This window comes from Xenopus laevis, chromosome 7L (genome assembly GCF_017654675.1).
Source record: "Xenopus laevis strain J_2021 chromosome 7L, Xenopus_laevis_v10.1, whole genome shotgun sequence".
NCBI lineage: Eukaryota > Metazoa > Chordata > Amphibia > Anura > Pipidae > Xenopus > Xenopus laevis.
In genome coordinates, this window is record NC_054383.1 from 104131255 (window position 1) to 104150157 (window position 18903).

Consider the following 18903-nt stretch of genomic DNA (forward strand, 5'->3'; position numbering starts at 1 on the left):
TAAGTGAGAAACTTTTTTTTTTTTTTTCTGGCTGTTCAGTGCAGCGAAAAGAGGGACTTTCCCGTACAAATGAGGGACTGCGGGTTGAGCTGTCAAAAGAGGGACTGTCCCTCCGAAAAAGGGACAGTTGGGAGGTATGGAACTGGGCTGCTGAGCCGAGTCCGCATTTGATGCGGATGCACCGTATTTAGGGTTGCCACCTTGCTGGTATTTTCCCAGTCTGGCCGGTAAAAATGATGACTGATCCCAATGTTATTAATAGGGAAAAAAGATAAATATATAGGAAGGCCGGTATTTTTTTCCAGAAAAGGTGACAACCCTAACCATATTTAACACTGGCAAGTGCAGTTGAAACGCAACCCAGGTCCTTGCAAAGAATTCTGTCTTTACACCAGTCCCTGGGGCAAAAAAGGTTGGGGACCGCTGAGCTACAGTACATCATTTGGCAGAAGAACACAGAGGTCTGAGGAAGAATGTTCCTTACAAATAGGGGTGAGGGAGGGATGTCACCAGGAAAGGGATATTAATAGTATTCTATAGCTTAGGGACAATTGTTACCAGGGGTAGGAAAAAGCTGCTCATTGTAACCGTAAGATCTGAAATTCCAGTTACTGCAAGGGGCAGATTTGGAAGGACTCAAATCCCACTGGCGAATGCATAGGCATATAGGTATCCAGGAATTCTTGTAGGGCTGTGTGGTATTTATAGGTGTGACCTATAGAAGTCACTGTGCACAAATACAAAAACAGTACTGTCTATACTGCTATTATGTCTTAGTTTGAGTAGAAGACCCTGCTGAAGCTGTGATGGCTGACTCAAGCTGTTAATAAACAACCTCTGTATCACGTTTTCAAATCTGCTTCATTTTATTTAGAAGCATGGCCGCGTTAACTACACGGTTGCTCAGCAACCGTTTGCTGTCGCGTTTGCGGCATTTTACATCGACTGTAGCGCAGCCTTCGTTTCCTAGCAACCAATCTGGCCAGTCTTGCCTTGTGCAAGCACCTCTGCTGATCATAAGTATGGCCTCCAGAGGGCGCCGTAGTAGACAGAGTTCCAGCCTGCGGTGCAGGCTCAAGTCTCGCGATACTTTACAGCCGGATATAGCAATTTTGCAGCCTGGGTAATAATCGCTGGTGTTGTGGTGTTTCAGGGCGCAGTGTCGGCTCGGTAGTGTTACCCCCAGGTACTGTGTCCGACACATGCGTGCCTTATTTATGTATTTAGTACGCTATAGGCTATAATAATAATAAGCACATCGTTAGCAGCAGCAGTGCATTATTAGTATAGAAGTAAAGGTTGAGCAAGGCTGCATGTTGTTTTTACTCTCTCCCTCTGTCCCCTAGCAACAGTAACGCCTTTCTGGGTTCTTTTAGTCACCTTACTACAGGCACGTGGAATCTACGAGCCTCCTACTACAACTAACAACATCCTTGAGCAATGAAAGAGATGCTGGATGTTATTGAAACCTGCTAGGCAACGGTGCAACCTGTCACTGCTGGTGGGGTACAGGGGAACTGACTGACTGATGAGCAGTTAAAATATATAATAAAAAAATGTATTCCTTAAGTATAGAGGGCCCTAAAAGATTAGACTATATTGCTGTGTACACTGCAGAAGTAAATGTTTGGTGATTATGCCTCTCGCTTTCATTTTGCAGAACATGGACAATGTGTTTGTCCAGCACAGTGTTAAAGTGCTCAATGCCCTCAACAAACAGAGAGAAGAAGGCAGATACTGTGACGCCACCTTGGTTGTTGGAAATGTTAATTTTAAAGCACATTGGAGCATCTTGGCCTGCAGCAGCCCATTTTTTCAGAGTCTGTACGGGGACGGAACCTCCGCCAACATTATCTTACACGAAAGCTTTGCCGAAGTAATTGGACTTGTGTTAGACTTTCTCTACACTGGAGAGCTGGCTCTTACAGAGGAAAATGTTCAGAAGGTCCTCCTTGCATCAAAAGACCTCGAGGTTCTGGAAGCAATCGAAGTGTGTGAAAGGTTTCAGCCCAAAATCCTTCAGCCGTCTGATGTCCAGGAAACCACTGTCACTGTAGAAGCTGTGGATGAACATTTAAAGCAAACCAGTGAGGCAGATGGTGAGAAAGTATTAAATAAAATTTCAGTGCTCACAAATACCCTGTTTAAAGAAAGCCTAACTGGTCAAAGCCATGAGCAGGACAGCACTGTGTCTCTGCATCAGGTTGCCGGGGAAGACACTTCTGTTCTTTCAGAAGCCTTAAAAAGAACAGATGATATGGAAGACCCGCACGATCACAGAGAATTCCAGCGGCAAAGGAAAAGCCAGAAAACCGACCAGAGTATTAGCAGTGATGGAGAATGCATAACGGTAATTTGTGCTTCTATTTTGTGCTTTTTCAGTTTTCTTAGTTCAAATAAAAGTGCTGATATATAGTTAATGTTTTACCCGTTCCATTAGAATGTACACTACTAAACTTAAGATAGAATACATATTGATCTGCAGTTTGTTGACGTAGAGCAGGGGTCCCCATCCTTTTTCATCTGTAAGCAACATTCAGATGAATGCCGGGGAGCAACACAAGCATGAAAAATGTTCCTGTGGCTACAACATATGGCATGTGATTGGCTATTGGTAGCCCTTATGTGAACTGGCAGCCTACAGCAGGCTCTGTTTGGCAGTACATATGGTTTTTATGCAACCAAAACGTGTCTCCAAGCCTGGAATTGAAACATAAGCACCTGCTTTGAGGCCACTGAGAGCAGCATGTTGCTCACAAGCTACTTTTAGGCTAATGGCACATGCAGCTGTCAGAGAAATTAAAGGAACAGGTCAGTGTGAAAATAAAAACTGTGTAAATAGATAGGCTGTGCAAAATAAAAAATGTTTCTAATATAGTATAATATAAAGGAGGAAGTTGTGTTCTGACTGATATGTTAGACATCCAGTTACTCCAGCATTTATACATTACATTTTTGGCTAACTAACTATATTAGAAACATTTTTTATTTATCTATTTACCCAGTTTTTATTTTTATACTGAACAATTCCTTTAATAAAACACGTACTGGTGGCCATGATGCAGCTGTGACCCTTGCAGCCTCAGGCTTGAGAAAGGGCAAGACCAGGCCCGAAACATTGCCTGTTGGTTACTGACCAATAAACACAAACTTTCACATTCTGCAACTAAGAGGTGCTGCCGTTTTTTCTCTTTTCTGCTGTATATTTGGCCCCTGGCAAGGGTCTGTAGACTGCTCTGCGCTCTGACAGAAAGGGACTCTTGTGAGGTGGTTGAAGCACACACATCTGTATACTCGCAGAGTGAAATATCAGACCTTGAGGATGAAATGTGGGTAGATGCCTTAAAGCAAGTCCCAGATATTACAATGTCAGTCAGGGACAGGCTTATCCAAATTAAATTCATTAACCTAACAAGCTGATTAAACTGTACCCCAAGTACCTGATGCGTGCCCCTAATGCAACCTTTAGTTATTGTTCTATGCAAAGAAAGTCATACTGTTAACTTTTAAATCCAGCATTCACCCTTTGGAAAAAACAAATTAATGATGCGTTACCCAAACAAAAACTGGGCTACTTGTCACGAGGATGTCCAGCTAAGTTCAATGCAATTTGGGACACTTGGCTGAATGCTCAGACTGTATAAATAGATATGACTCGCAAAAACCTATGTAGCTTTATTCTCTCTCTCTGTTCTACTTTTCTTTCCTTTCGCCTAACCGATTTTTTGCTGTAACGTTAAAACATTAAACTTTGCCAAAAAATGTATTTTATTTACAGTGGGATTTGGAAGTGGGCCAGATCCATGAAGATATAACAGAAGATGATTCGTACATTCATGAAGAGGTCGATGAAGATAACATCCCAGAGGCAAAGACTCCAGACACCAAGCATAAAGACTGTGTTGTTAAGAAGATCACTATAACTACTGAGAATGTACTGGCCGTTAATACACTTGATAGTGTAAACTTGGCAAATAGGGGAAATGCTAACAAGCCAGTGCAGTGCTCCACGTGTCACAAAACATTTCTCAGCAAGTATTATCTGAAAGTACATAACAGGTAGATACATTCAGTCGCATGTAAAATAGTGAAATGACTTGCCATTCATAACATCTTTCTATATATGTGCAGAAACTTAGCATATTCCATGTTTGAACTAAGGAGATCTAATACTGTCCAAATGCAGCTGTCCTATCCATTCCTAATTCGCCAATGCACCTGGCAAAAAGGTTAGATCAGTTGCATATATATCTAGATGATCCATATATGCCCAGATGGCATGAATAAAATCAAAATGACTGACAAAATATAGGCATGTATCTGTATATCTGTATAGCAAGCTTTAGACTCCGTGGAGTCAGACGTTAGATCAAAGTAAGATGAAGAAGGCTCTTTAACTTATTAGTCTTAAACATTTTCATAGACAAATTAAAAATGCTTGCCATTATTAGGGTAATGGCACCATTCTGAGGCAACTTTACCCAGCTTCTATGAGAATTGTCGGTTGTATATGCAGCCCAGTATCATCTATAAGTGTCATCAACATTCACATTCTGAGTTCATAATCACCTGTGGGAGTTATGTAATAAAAGTTGCAATATCTGCTACAGGTCTAATCAGCAATAGCAACCAATCAACAGGTATCATTTACTGGTTACTAGGGATGCGCTGAATCCAGGATTAGGTTCAGGATTCTGCCTTTTTCGGCCGAATCCTTCTGCCTGGCAGAACCGAATCCTAATTTGCTTATGCAAATTAGGGGCGGGGAGGAAAATCATGTGATTTTTTGTCACAAAACAAGGAAGTAAAAAATATTTTCCCATTCCCACCCCTAATTTGCATATGCATATTAAGATTCGGTTCAGTATTCAGCCAAATCTTTAGTGAAGGATTTGGGGATTCGGCCGAATACAAAATAGTGGATTTGGTGCATCCCTACTGGTTACCTATTTTAATGGGGTGGTTCACCTTTAAATTAACTTTTAGTGTGTTATAGAATGGCCAGTTCTTAGCAACTTTTCAATTGGTCTTCATTATTTAGTTTTAAGTTTTTTAATGATTTACCTTTTGCTTCTGACTCTTTCCAGCTGTCAAATGGGGGTCATTGACCACATCTAAAAAACAAATGCTCTAGAAGGCTACAAATGTATTGTTATTGCTAGTTTTTATTACTCATCTTTCTGTTCAGGCCTCTCCTATTCATATTCCAGTCTCTTATTCAAATCAGTGCATTGTTTCTAGTGTAAATTGGACCTTAGCAACCAGACTGCTGAAATTGCAAACTGGAAAGTTGTTGATTAAAAAATAAACTCAAAAACCACAAATGAGAAAAAATTAAAACCAAATTGTCTCAAAATATCACTCATTACACCATACTAAAAGTTAAAGGTGAACAACCCCTTTAAAGCAAGCATCTGAGTGCCTTTTTTAAAATGCTGTTGGTGTGTGTGTTCCAGAAGAACAGCAGCTTTTCCCCATTTATATCTGCAGTTCACAATGTCTGGTAAGGTTCAGCAGTTACATGCAAACATCTCTGTTGGGCATTTCTAGTTTTTGAAAGGGGTTAGATGTAATGTATTCGGTTAATTTTTCTGTTCATTATAATATCTTTAAACCTTTTAACTTCACATATTTTTATACATCTCATGCTTGGACTATTTTGTGCTCATCTATTAACATTTCAATCTGACTTGACAGAAAACATACTGGAGAGAAGCCCTTTCAGTGCTTAAAATGTGGCAAATGTTACTTGAGAAAAGAGAACCTTATAGAGCACGAGGCTCGGAATTGCATGAACAGGTCTGAGCAGGTGGGTTTTCAAAATTTCAAAAGATTTCCCTCCCCGCCCCTAATTTGCATATGCAAATTCGGATTTGGTTCAGCCGGGTAGAAGGGTTCGGCCGAATCCCGCTCAAAAAGACTGAATCCTGGCCGAATCCCGACCCCAATCCTGGATTCAGTGCATCCCTAATATTTGCATACCTGATGTAAACATTCTCTCTTGCATAAAACTGCTTAAAGACAGTGCTGGACTGGGAAAAATGTAGGAAAGATAGATAATATAGAATGATAGATAAAAAAAAAGACCTTAGCCCTACCACAGACATACTATTAGGACAGGGCCAAATGGTTTGATTAAATTGGTGAACGTGGCCCTATTTGACCAATTTTGCTTTGGTGATACCCCATGATGTCCGTGTTGAAGCACTAGTATCATGGGGCTGGTATGTTACTGCCTGGATCTTCATAAGTGGCTGTCTGATGTCCTACAGGCTCACATGGTTTCTATCCTTGCTAAGGATAAATGTGTTTATTTTATTTAAACAGGTTTTTACGTGTACCTTGTGTAAGGAAGTGTTCAAAAGGAGACTGGAATTACGAGTTCACATGGTTTCCCACACTGGAGAAATGCCATACAAAGTGAGTAGATATGCTCTTTTCGGTGGGCCAGAATTTTATCTTCCTTTTAGCAAGAGAATAATGGACACAAATAAACTCCTCTGCACTCAATACCAATATATATATATATCAATATATTTAGAACTTTAAAGGAATTGTTCAGTATAAAAACTGGATAAATAGATAGGCTGTGCTAAATAAAACATGTTTCTAATATAGTTCGTTAGCCAAAAATTTAATGTATAAAGGCTGAAGTGACTGGATGTGTAACATAATAGTCAGAACACTACTTCCTGCTTTGTAGCTCCCTTGGTCTCAGCTGATTGGTTACCAGACAGTAACCAATCCGTGACTTGATGGGGGGGCACCTGGGTCATAACTGTTGCTTTTGAATTTGAACTGAGTGCTGAGGATCAATTGCAAACTCACTGAACAGTTATGTCCCGTGTGGCCCACTGATTAAAGGTGGCCATACACGGGCCGATAAAAGCCGCAGACAGACCGAGTCGGCAACTTATTGGCCCGTGTATGGGGGCCCCCGATTTAGATCTTCTCGATCGGATGGGACTAAAAATCCGGTCGGATCGCGGCCGCATCTGTTCGTTGATGCGGTCCCGAGATCCGACCGCCCGTTCGCGTTCACTAGGATCTGATCGTTGGGCCCTAGGGCCCACGATCGGATCAGCCCGATATTGTCCACCTCAAGGTGGGCATATCGGAGGGAGATCCGCTCGTTTGGCGACATCGCCAACCGAGCGGATTTCTCCATATATGGCCACCTTAACTCAGAGTTATTGAGTTGAAAAGCAGGAAGTTGGGTTCTGTTCTATTAGACATCCGCTCACTCCAGCCTTTATACATTACATTTTTGGCTAACTATATTAGAAACATGTTTTATTTCGCTCTACCTATCTATTTACCCAGTTTTTATTTTTTCACTGAACTGTTCCTTTAAGACAGTTTGTGCATTAAGCTACCTAATACTTCGCTCCCCATTAGGACTGGTCAGTCCAGGAATGATTAGATGCAGTCAAAATAATTGGATCAGGTGTAGGTAAATGGCCCTCTTTTTGTCCTTTCAATGTTAGGTTCTTCCAACAGAGTATGGGAGCCGCCACTTCTCCTTGTCTTCATAAATTAAATCACAACTCTGGAGAACCAGTATCATCAGTCAAGTGATATTTTTATTTGGTAGCACTTAGATGCAGTCAACCAGCTTGAATATATTGCAATATATGAACAAACAACCCCCGTTTTCATTAATGGGCTGGGTATTTTCGGTACTTTTAGGCACAAAACATCTTAGTGTCCTAGATATATTGATTGGGGTGAGTGCAGAGGATTTCTTTCTTTGTCTGTATGAGGTTTTGTGCTCATACCCTCAATGCATCCCTGCTTAATAAAAAAAATGTTTAATTGTGCAGTTTTGCAAGAAAATATGGGTAGCATATTACTTGCAAGTTTCATATGGTACCTCGTGGGCCATGGCACAGTTCAAGTATTGACTATAAAGGAGCAGGTTGTAAAATGTAGGCCTATATTTTACATGCACAAAGTTACCATGCCCTGACAGAATGTGCATGTGTTGGCAATAAAGGCATTTAGATCAGGTGATCCAGAAACACTGAATGACCACTGGCAAATTTAGCCCTGCACAGTTATAGCCAGCTTTAGAGGTTGCTGTGCATAGCCTGTGATCACAGCCTTATTCTAATTATCATAGTTCCAGCAAGTTACTAACACATTTGTTTATATGTCTGTGTGCTGCTGGTAGAACATTGATATAAAGTAACTTGCATTTTAGGTTTAATTGTCCTTTAAAGTGAACCTGTCACCCAGACATAAAATGCTGTATAATAAAAGTCCTTTTCAAATCCAAATACTTTTTCTTATTAAAGCATTCATAGCTGTTGTAAAAGCATTTAAAAATCTCAGCTGTCAATCAAATATTGCCTGCCCCTCCTGTATGCCTTAGATGTCACTGCTCTCCACACATTCCCCCAGTTCTCTTTACCATTTAATTGTGTAGCCAGGGCATGGGGATAGACATCGGCTCCCCCGTTCTGGAGCACAAACAAGATTCTGAGATCAGCTGCAGTCAGACGGTGTTGATTCTTATATAAAAGAATAGCATTGCATGCAGTTTGAGGGTCATGTTCCCCTTTTTTTCGGCATCGGCTATATATATCCACTTGGACTAAATCTGCCGCACCTAGCAAACAAATGGTTTTCCATCATGCAGGGCTGGGGGCAACCAGTTAATAAATAAATACATAAATAAAGGTCCCATCAGATTTGCAAAGGCCTTGCTCATGAATGCACATACTTTATTGGTGATGTTCATTGTTTTGTTTCCAGTGCTTGTCCTGTCCCCAGCAGTTTATGCAGAAGAAGAGTCTACAAAACCACAGCATTAAGCTTCATGGAGCTCCAAAACCCCATGCGGTAAGAATGACAACTTCTTCAAGCTATATCTTCATAGTGCATATTATATATCCCTTGTGAGGGTGGGGTAATGGTTTGTAGCTCTGCCCTGCTTAATGATTGGTAGTGTTTAGAAATGAGCCCTACGGTCTGCTAGTTTTTATGTAATATAATTATTACAGATTTTGTATCCGTTTTAAAATATAGTGCTACTTAATGTGCTTTTATAACAGAGTCTATGTTAACTTCAGTACTGTGTGTGCAGCTGATTCTTAATTTACACTGATAAATCCATATTTAGATCTCTGCTGCAAAATACTAAATCTACCACCAGGGGTCAGTAGTGAGTATGAATACAATGAATGTAAAATTAATCATCAGCCTTACACGGGCCGATAAAAGCTGCCGACAGACCAAGTCGGCAGCTTATTGGCCCGTGTATGGGGGCCCCCGACGGGCTTCCCCGATCGAGATCTGGCCGAAAGTCGACCAGATCTCGATCGGATGGGGTTAAAAATCCCGTCGGATCGCGGCCGCATCTGTTCGTTGATGCGGTCCCGCGATCCGACCGCCCGTTTGGCGAACGCTAGGATCCGATCGTTGGGCCCTAGGGCCCACGATCGGATCAGCCCGATATTGCCCACCTCAAGGTGGGCATATCGGAGGGAGATCCGCTCGTTTGGCGACATCGCCAAACGAGCGGATCTATCCGTGTATGGCCACCTTTACCCAACCTGATTTTTTTAAAAATCCTTTAGTTTCCATAACTTTATTTTCAGATGTCTCCTCTAAAACCCTTTAGTACCAATTGGACCTGAATACTAGAGAGCCTGGAGCTCTAATGTCGATCCATGGGGATTTTTGCAAGTTTTGAAATTAAAGTTAAGGAAAAGCCTTGATTTATACTTCCAAACATTTTGTTAGTACATCGGATTTATTCCATCTGTTATATTACTGTTGTTTAAACTATAGTTTGTGGAGTCTGCGGGTGTGCTTGTCTATATATTTGTATTGAAAACAAAGGTATCTGTTCTGTGTATATATATATATATATATATATATATATAAAAAAAAAAAAAACAGCGTAGGAATTCCGCACACCATTACTGAACTCGATTGACCCGAGTGCTACTCACAAATTGGGAATAGATACAAAGCTTGGATACGTGGGTGCACATCAGGAGCCTTTAGACAAAAAGAAAATAGATTAAAAATATAAACTTTTATTAGAACATTTTAAAATAGGTCAACGTTTCGGTCTCCACCTAAGACCTTTGTCAAGACCATAACAAATGTTAAAATGTACCTCATTAAATAAAGAAAGTATGGAAGCAAATTATATTTTTAATCTATTTTCTTTTTGTCTAAAGGCTCCTGATGTGCACCCACGTATCCAAGCTTTGTATATATATATATATATATATATATATATATATATATATATATATATATATATATTATGAGACACTGTATTCTGGTTCTTCTTTTCTCTATAATATTCTTCTTTTCTCTCCTGAACTGTGTTTGCACTTTCTTCTTTCTTCTCCTTTCTTCAATACACTTGCCTCCTTTCTCTCAACCACTTTTACTATTCTTCCTTTTTTTTCTGTGCCCCCCTTTCTTTTCTGGCCCCCCCTTTTCTCTTTTCATGTTCTGTCATGCTCTTTAGTCTTCTGTTCTTCCAGTTCTGCTGCTTCCTGTAAAGCTTTCTTTCTCCCACCTTCCAATTTCTTTTACCATCCACCCCCTTGGTCCATGGTGGCCAGTTAAATTAACAATGAATGTATCACACAGTTTTGCAGCAGTTTTACCCTCTAGAATGTGGATTCACTGACAGTGATCCTTAAAGGAGAATTTAACCCGTAGTTTAAAAAAAAACTCCTCCCCCCTACCCTGGGTAGACCCTCCCTCCTCCCCGCAGCCAAACCTCCCACCCCCAGGTAAATTCCCCTAATTTTTCCTCCCGCTCCGCGTAGATTCTGGCCTCTGAGTTCACGGCAGCCAACTTATTGTTCTTCGGTAATCTTCGTGTATTGACGGCATTTTTAGTGCAGTTGGAGTAAGTTTACAGTCCTGAACAACTGCACTTACGTGACTTTCGGCGCATGCGCAGTGGTTCGGGACCAGAAATTTACTCTACTTCCGAAAAAGACCGAAGAAAGAAGATGACTGCCGTGAACTTCGAGACCAGAACCTGCACGGAGGGGTGAGTAAAAAATTAGGGGCATTTGCCCGGGGGGGCAGGTAGGCTGGGGGGGAGGTGGGAGGGTTTTTTTTATTACAGGTTGAATTCTCCTTTAAAAGAGAACTAAAGCTAAAGTAGCTGGAAATGTTGTACATTGTTTTGGGCTTCTGTTCCAGCCCAAATCAACCACAGCACTTTAGCTCCCCTTCTTCTTTTCTGCTGATTCACTGCACATGCTCTGTGCTGCTGTCACTTACTGAGCTTAGGGACCCACTCAAAACATACAGTACACATAGAATAGAAATGTTACAATATAAGGCTGATTAGTAATTAATATAGATAATTACTACATGGCAGCACAGAAACCAGTGCAATTAGCATCAGAATTTAATAATCAGCCCTGTAGCATCAGCTTATATTACAGGCCAACCTCATTTTCTGCTTGATAATTTGTGACGACCCCTAACCTTAGCTTCTGAACAGCTGCTCAGAGCCCACTGAGCATGTGAGTGTCACAGACACTTTCCAACATGGTGATCCCATGTCACAAGTTTGAAGATCATTGCTGCTATTGAGAAGCTAAAACTTTAGGCTGGCGCAATAAGTTCAGAATATAAAATATGTAATTTTTAGCCAAATTAATTTTTAGGGTTTAGTTCTCCTTTAAGCTGGCCATACATAGGGAGATCTGCTCTTGGTGGGTTGATATCGTGCTGAACCGATAGTGAGCCCTAGGGCCCAACAATTGGGGATCACAACTATAAGAATATGGGCGAATGGATTGAGGACCGCATTGACGAACCAATGCTGTCCTTGATCTGAATTCGATCGGGGAAGCCCTTTGGAGGGCCCTATGCACTGCCAAGTAAGTTGCCGACTTAATCTGTCTGCAACTTATATCTGTCCGTGTATGGGGGACTTTACTCTGTTAATGCCTTGCTGTCTTGCCACCTGTCTGTCTGTCTGTCTCTGCAGTGTGGGAGATGATATGCTGACGAGCAGTACAACGTTGAATCTTCCATATCTCACTGCAGGAAAATACTGGGAGGATGCGCTAGTACTTGTATAGAACAAGTATCATTGGCATCTGGCAGGTTAACCCATGAGAGGGTCCATGTGATTTCCCTCTGAACAGTATTACTTCATATTAAGAGAAGAAACTGTGTTTTTTTGTTGCAGTGTCCCACTTGTGGAAAATGCTTTTCGTCTCGGACAGAACTTCGGTTGCATGAAGCCTTCAAACATCGTGGAGAGAAGTTGTTTGTGTGTGAGGAATGTGGGCACCGGGGATCCAGCAGGAGCGGGTTGCAAATGCACATCAAAGCCAAGCACAGGTGAGCGCTGTCTCTTTAGAGCACTCATGGAGACTGTAAAGGCAATCCAATGCAACTGCAACCGTTTTTCATTTAATAATTACTTATTGTGCATTTTCTTTATTTTCTGTTGAACCAACTCATTGATCATGACAACAGCAACTCCAGCAAATCCGTTACTTACACAGGAGGCGGTGTTTTGTACTTAATAAGGGGATGCAGATTTTTATAGGGTGTATTTTACCTTTAATCTTTTATCAAAACAAATGAGGGGTTAAAGAGGCAGTATTTTTCAAAAATGACAACTGGGAGATTTCTCTACTGCCATGTCGCAGAAGTGATTGGTTTAGTGGTGGAGCCACACGTTACTTTCTGATGATCTGCTCTTTACTTATAATGTGTTTTTAACCTTTAGAAACGAACGGCCATATGTCTGCGAATTCTGCCACCGTGCGTTTACTCAGAAAACAAATTTAAACATGCACCTCAAGACTCACACCGGGGAGAAACCATTCCAGTGCCATCTGTGTGGCAAAACATTTAGAACTCAAGGTAAGGAGGGATCTGCTCAGTGGCGTAACTAGCGTGCACCAGGCCCCCCTCCAAAAAAGTCTTTAGAGAGGCCCAGTGTGCTCCAATCCCCATCCCTCCGCCCAGTTGCCGCCCTGCCCACTTCCTGCCCAGACTCTGCCCACTATCCATGTGACAAGGTGCTCTGCTTCCCTTCGCAGGTAAGAGAGCGGCTGTGGAAGGGGGATGAGGGAGTTCTTGTTGCTTATAGAGCAAGAAGACCAGGCCCCCCTTTCAGCTAATTTTATCCACCTTAGTTCCTGTCAGCAGCTTATTGGCCCCTTTATGTTGGTCCACTCCCCCTTCCCCTGATCAGTCTGTCCTACCAGTATTTAGATAAGAATCAGCTAGATAGCTATATATATGCGGCACGTTTGAAAATACAGACGAGGGCCACATGGGTGCGTTGATAAGAGATATTAGTCACCCCGGTGACAAATCTCCTCTTCTTCGAGGCGATAATCTCCCCGAACTGCCTTTCCGTAGCTTCTCGCCGGCTAGAATGTATAAAGGCTGAAGTGACTGGATGTGTAACATAATAGCCAGAACACTATTACCAGGCAGTAATCGATCAGTGACTTGAGGGGGGCCCCACATAGGTCATAACTGTTGCTTTTTGAATCTGAGCTGAATGCTGAGGATCAATTGCAAACTCACTGAGTAGTTATGTCCCATGTGGCTCCCCTTAAAGTCGCTGACTAGAGTTAGAGAGCTGAAAAGCAGGAAGTAGTGCTCTGGCAATTATGTTAGACATCCAGTCACTCCAGCCTTTATACATTACATTTTTGGCTAACTAACTATATTAGAAACATTTTTTATTTTGCACAGCCTATCTATTTATACAGTTTTTATTTTTACACTGAACTGTTCCTTTAGGGCTAGTCCACACAAGGAGATTCGGTGAGATTTTGTCGCGCATCGCCACATGTGCATTAGCGCAGGCGACTTTGCATTGTAACCTTTGGGGAAAACCGCTGAGGCAGTTCGGGGAGATAGTCGCTCAAAAGACGAGGCGATTAGTCGCCAGGTGACAAAATCTCCCCGAATCTCCTCGTGTGGCCTTACCCTTAAAGGCATAGTGACAGGTTCCTGCTAAATGTGGTAAAAGTGCCTTGTTCACATACTGCAGAGGCTCAAAATTGTAAAGATTTGTGACCCCATTCTTTTCACATTAACCGCCATATATGAGTGTTAGAAAGCACATGCCGCAAGGTGAGAATTGTAAAGATTTGTGACCCTGTTCTTTATTGTGTGGTCTTTATCTCAGCCAGCCTGCTTAAGCACAACCGAACACATACAGGGGAGCGGCCTTTCAGCTGTCCCTTCTGTGATCAGAAGTTTGCAGACAAGACTCCTCTTCAGAGGCACATGGCCAGCCGGCATCAGGAAGGACGGCCACACTACTGCCAGATATGCAGCAAGACTTTTAAAGGTAAATCTGTTTGCCAGGGTATTTTAAGCATTGCTTGAAACAGCAGAATGTTCAGAAAACAATGGAATATGCAAGTAGCATAAGTACAGTAAAACAAAAGGAAAGATCATTTTACTTCCCTTATGTTTCACTGTAGGAATGGGACATCTCAGGATTCCTTTACTCATGGTCTCTATCGGAGAGTAGAACAAATGAAGTCATGTGAAAGCATGGCTGATGTTTGCCAGATAGGGTTGCCACCTGGCCGGTATTTTACCCACCTGGCCGGTAACAATGATGCTTGATGCCAATGTTATTAATAGGAAAAAAAACAGCAAGAATATTTGAAGGCCGGTATTCTTTTCAGAAAAGGTGGCAACCCTATTGCCAAATGACATAATTGTATCTCAGGTGCAGTGTGGGAAAATGTTCATAGTCAGGTGATAGATTTGTGCCAATTGTAACATAGTAAGTCAGGTTGAAAAAAGACACACGTCCATATGTTCATATGTATATAACCTGTATATAACCTGTATATAACCTGCCTAACTGTAGTTGATCCAGATTGGAGTCAGGCCAAAGGGTCAAGGCAGGCGGCAGTCAGCTAAGTCAGTAGGCAGACAGGGGTCACAACAGGATAGCGCCGAAGTAAATAAGGCTGGGTCGCAGGAACAACCCAAATAACCAGGCAATGAACAAGGCCTTTCAGCGTCCTTAAATAGGCAGAATTGGCACAAAGAATGGAGGGGGTGCATCAGGCAGCAAAACGTCCTTGCCTCTAAACTGGCATTGCTCAGCTGCCGATTCCTGCCCATGCGCCAGAAAGAATGCGGCAGCTGGACACGGCTTATTATATACAGTCATATGAAAAAGTTTGGGAACCCCTCTTAATTCTTTGGAGTTTTGTTTATCATTGGCTGAGCTTTCAAAGTAACAACTTCCATTTAATATATAGCATGCCTTATGGAAACAGTAGTATTTCAGCAGTGACATAAAGTTTATTGAATTAACAGAAAATATGTATCATAACAAAACAGAGATATTACATCAATACTTAGTTGAGCTCCTTTTGCAAATGTAAAAACCTCTAGACGCCTCCTATAGCCTTTGATGAGTGTCTGGATTCTGGATGGCGGTATTTTTGACCATTCGTCCATACAAAATCTCTCTAGTTCAGTTAAACTTGATGGCTGCCGAGCATAAACAGTCTGCTTCACATCATCCCATAAATTTTCGATGATATTCATGGGACTGTGACAGCAATTCCAGAATATTGTACTTCTCCCTCTGCATAAATGCCTTTGTAGATTTCCAAGTGTGTTTAGGGTCATTGTCTTGTTGGAATATCCAACCCCTGCGTAACTTCAACTTTGTGACTGATGCTTGAACATTATCCTGAAGAATTTGTTGATATTGGGTTGAATTTATCCGACCCTCGACTTTAACAAGGGCCCCAGTCCCTGAACTAGCCACACAGCCCCACAACATGATGGAACCTCCGCTAAATTTGACAGTAGGTAGCAGGTGTTTTTCTTGGAATGCGGTGTTCTTCTTCTGCCATGCAATGTGCTTTTTGTTATGACCAAATAACTAAATTTTTGTCTCATCAGTCCAAAGCACTTTGTTCCAAAATGACTGTGGCTTGTCTAAATGAGCTTTTGCAACAAGCAACTCTGTTTGTGGCGTGAGAGCAGAAAGGGCTTCATTCTCATCACCCTGCCATACAGATGTTCTTTGTGCAAATTGTGCTGAATTGTAGAACGATGTACAGATACACCATCTGCAGCAAGATGTTCTTGCAGGTCTTTGGAGGTGATCTTTGGGTTGTCTGTAACCATTCTCACAATCCTCCGCATGTGCCGCTCCTGTATTTTTCTTGGCCTGCCAGACCTGGGGTTTACAGCAACTGTGCCTGTGGCCTTCCATTTCCTGATTACATTCCTTACAGTTAAAACTGACAGTTTAAACTTCTGAGACAGCTTTTTGTAGCCTTCCCCTAAACCATGATACTGAACAATCTTTGTTTTCAGATCTTTTGAGAGTTGCTTTGAAGATCCCATGCTGTCAGAGAAAAGTCAAACAGAAGCACAACTCTCAATTGGCCATCTTAAATACATTTTCTCATGATTGGACACACCTGCCTATGAAGTTCAAGGCTTAACGAGCTAATCCGACCAATTAGGTGTTGCCAGTTATCAGTATTGAGCAGTTACATCCATTCAAATTAGCAAAATTACAAGGGTACCCACATCTTTTCACATTTGATTTAATTGATTTGATTGATTTAATTTCATACAACTGAATACTGCTTCACTAAAAATCTTTGTTCAGAAAACACCCCAGTACTCAGATGTTCCTGGGAAATGAAAGACATACCACTGTTATCTTTTTTGTTGAAAGTGGAGTCAATTATTATGCAGGCTGAGAAAGGTTCCCAAACTTTTTCATATGACTGTATTGCTTTGAACAAGCCTTTACACTGCACCCACCACAAAAAAACCCACCAGGCCTACACCTAATTGTGCTGCTAGTGCCCCCCTGTTGCAAAACTGCTCTGCTTGAAGTTGTGTCAGTAAACAACACAGGTTAGTGGGATGGGGGAAGAAAGACTAAACAAAGCAGAGAATGTTTTACCATAAGTGCATGCAATGAATATACTGGTGTTTTTGCTCTTTCCACAGCGGTAGAACAATTGCGGGTTCATGTTGAACGACACAAAGGCGTAAGAAAGTTTGAATGCACAGAATGTGGTTATAAATTCACGCGACAGGTGAGCAATCTACACGTGCTCCACTTCATGTCATGCCGAGAATAAACTTTAAAGGAGAAACAAACCTGTACTAGAAAAAAACCCTACCCTGCGTAGACCAACCTCCCTCCTCCCCCACAGCCTAACTGCTCCCCCCCCCCTTCCTGGCAAATGCCCCTAATTTTTTACTTACCCTTCAGTGCAGATCTGGCCTCGGGAGTTCACGGGCGCCATCTTCTTTTTTCGGTTTTCTTCAGAATCTGGGCGGAGTTTTGGCGCATGCGCAGTTGGAGTAAATTTCCAGCCATGAATGCCCGGGTCCCACAGTTTTCAGGCCGGCCCGCAGTTGATACAGTTTGTAACATCAGTGTTTAGTCCGTCCTTCCCTGCCAGGATTTCAAATGATGCAGAAAGAGAAGAACTGTTAAACAGCTGGATTCAGTGTTGGACTGTCGTGGGCCCCCGTCGGGCCAGACCCCCTCTGCCGATATTTAAACTTTTGGGAAAAAAGTTTTCGGCTTCTGCGCATGCGCACCGAGCGCCGCATTCACACAGTCGCACCGAGCTTTGTGTGTCGCAGTAGGGGGCCCGAGGGGGGCCTTGGACCAGCAGTCCCGGTGGGCCCCGGGCCCTCCAGTCCGACCCTGGGTGGATTTCAGCATAGAAAATGGCATTTATTTATACTTTTTGAAGAAACAGGTAACTGTGATGCGTATATTAGGGGTTTGTGTGTTATGTGGGCCTCTTTATCAAAGTTTGGTTTGGAAGCCGGAGTTCCCCTTTAGATATACTGTATATACTAGTAAGATTCTTTAATATGCCACTTAATATGATATAAACATCTGTTGCTTAAATATTCATTTTGGGGGTAAAGTTTTGCTTCAATCAATTGTTTGTCTTACAAAGGCACACCTGAGGCGCCACATGGAAATTCACAATCGCATAGAAAACTACAATCCCCGCCAGAGGAAACTGCGCAATCTAATCATCGAGGATGAGAAGATGTTGGAAATGAGCCTAGAGAGCCCGCATGAACTGGAAGTGGGGTCTGCAGAGGTCATTGTTGAATCCATTTCAGCCGGCACATTGCCTGAGTTAGTTACAGAGGAAAGGATCTGCACAGAGGACTTCCCACCGGACGTGATGGAGCAGTCTATTATCATTACCGCTATCCCTCATGATTGTGACACGTGATCATGATCAGCAAATAAACTCCAGTGTTTTACTAGAAACATAACAATGTATTTATTCATTTCCTTCATTGTCTCAGAATAAAATGTGCTAAAGGCTGGCGAACCTCAGTACTTACTGTAAAGGCTGGTTCTCTGACTCTCTTCACACACACTCGAAGAATTTGTGATTTTTTTTATTTATAAAATCAGACTTTTAAAAAAAATCACAAATTTTTCGGAATTTATTAAACCCAGAAACCCAGAGGATGGAAAAGTCCAAAACTGAATATCCGGCATCTGAGACCTGTCGAGGTTACATATAAGTCAATGGGAGAAGTCACAACGATTTTTTTTTTTTTTTGATGTGCGCTGGGTTTTTGGCAATAGGCCATCGTTTTTGGGCAAAATTCAGAGTTTTCGGGAGACAAATCTGAAAAAATCGTGAAAATCGGATGAAAAAAAATGAATTTTTCACAATTTTTTCCCGCAAACTAAACTTTCGGGAAAGTGTATTAATTAATAAGCCCAAAAAACCCGTGCGGATTTGGTCTGAGTTTTTTTCAGAAACTTTGATAAATAACCCCTTAGGGTGCCCATAGACGTAGAGATCATCGCCAAACGAGCTGATCTATCCCCAATATGCTCACATTAAAGTGGGCGATATCGGGCTGATCTGATCA

The 18903-nt window shown here is 41.9% G+C and overlaps 1 protein-coding gene across 3 annotated transcripts; it reads left to right on the forward strand.

The window, feature by feature from the left end:
• Positions 1–1032: 1032 nt before the first annotated feature.
• Positions 1033–18352, forward strand: zbtb48.L (zinc finger and BTB domain containing 48 L homeolog). Of its 3 annotated transcripts, none has more exons than XM_018226140.2 (11): positions 1033–1186; positions 1661–2350; positions 3779–4059; positions 5698–5809; positions 6328–6420; positions 8758–8844; positions 12188–12342; positions 12737–12873; positions 14159–14323; positions 16984–17072; positions 17958–18352. In XM_018226140.2, exons 2-11 carry the CDS (start codon positions 1664–1666, stop codon positions 18243–18245), a joined length of 2094 nt encoding a protein of 697 aa, XP_018081629.1. In that variant the 5' UTR covers positions 1033–1186; positions 1661–1663; the 3' UTR covers positions 18246–18352. The 3 variants fall into 3 exon arrangements, with proteins under 3 accessions (XP_018081629.1, XP_018081631.1, XP_018081630.1); XM_018226142.2 differs by having other exon boundaries at positions 1038–1123; XM_018226141.2 differs by having other exon boundaries at positions 1069–1182; positions 1658–2350.
• Positions 18353–18903: the final 551 nt, after the last annotated feature.

Coding starts and splice junctions, on each gene's coding strand:
- zbtb48.L (XM_018226140.2), top strand. CDS start 1,664: ATGGACAATGTGTTTGTCCAGCACAGTGTTAAAGTGCTCAATGCCCTC. Junction 8,845..12,187: donor GAGCTCCAAAACCCCATGCG/GTAAGAATGACA, acceptor TTTTTGTTGCAG/TGTCCCACTTGTGGAAAATG. Junction 12,343..12,736: donor CACATCAAAGCCAAGCACAG/GTGAGCGCTGTC, acceptor TTTAACCTTTAG/AAACGAACGGCCATATGTCT.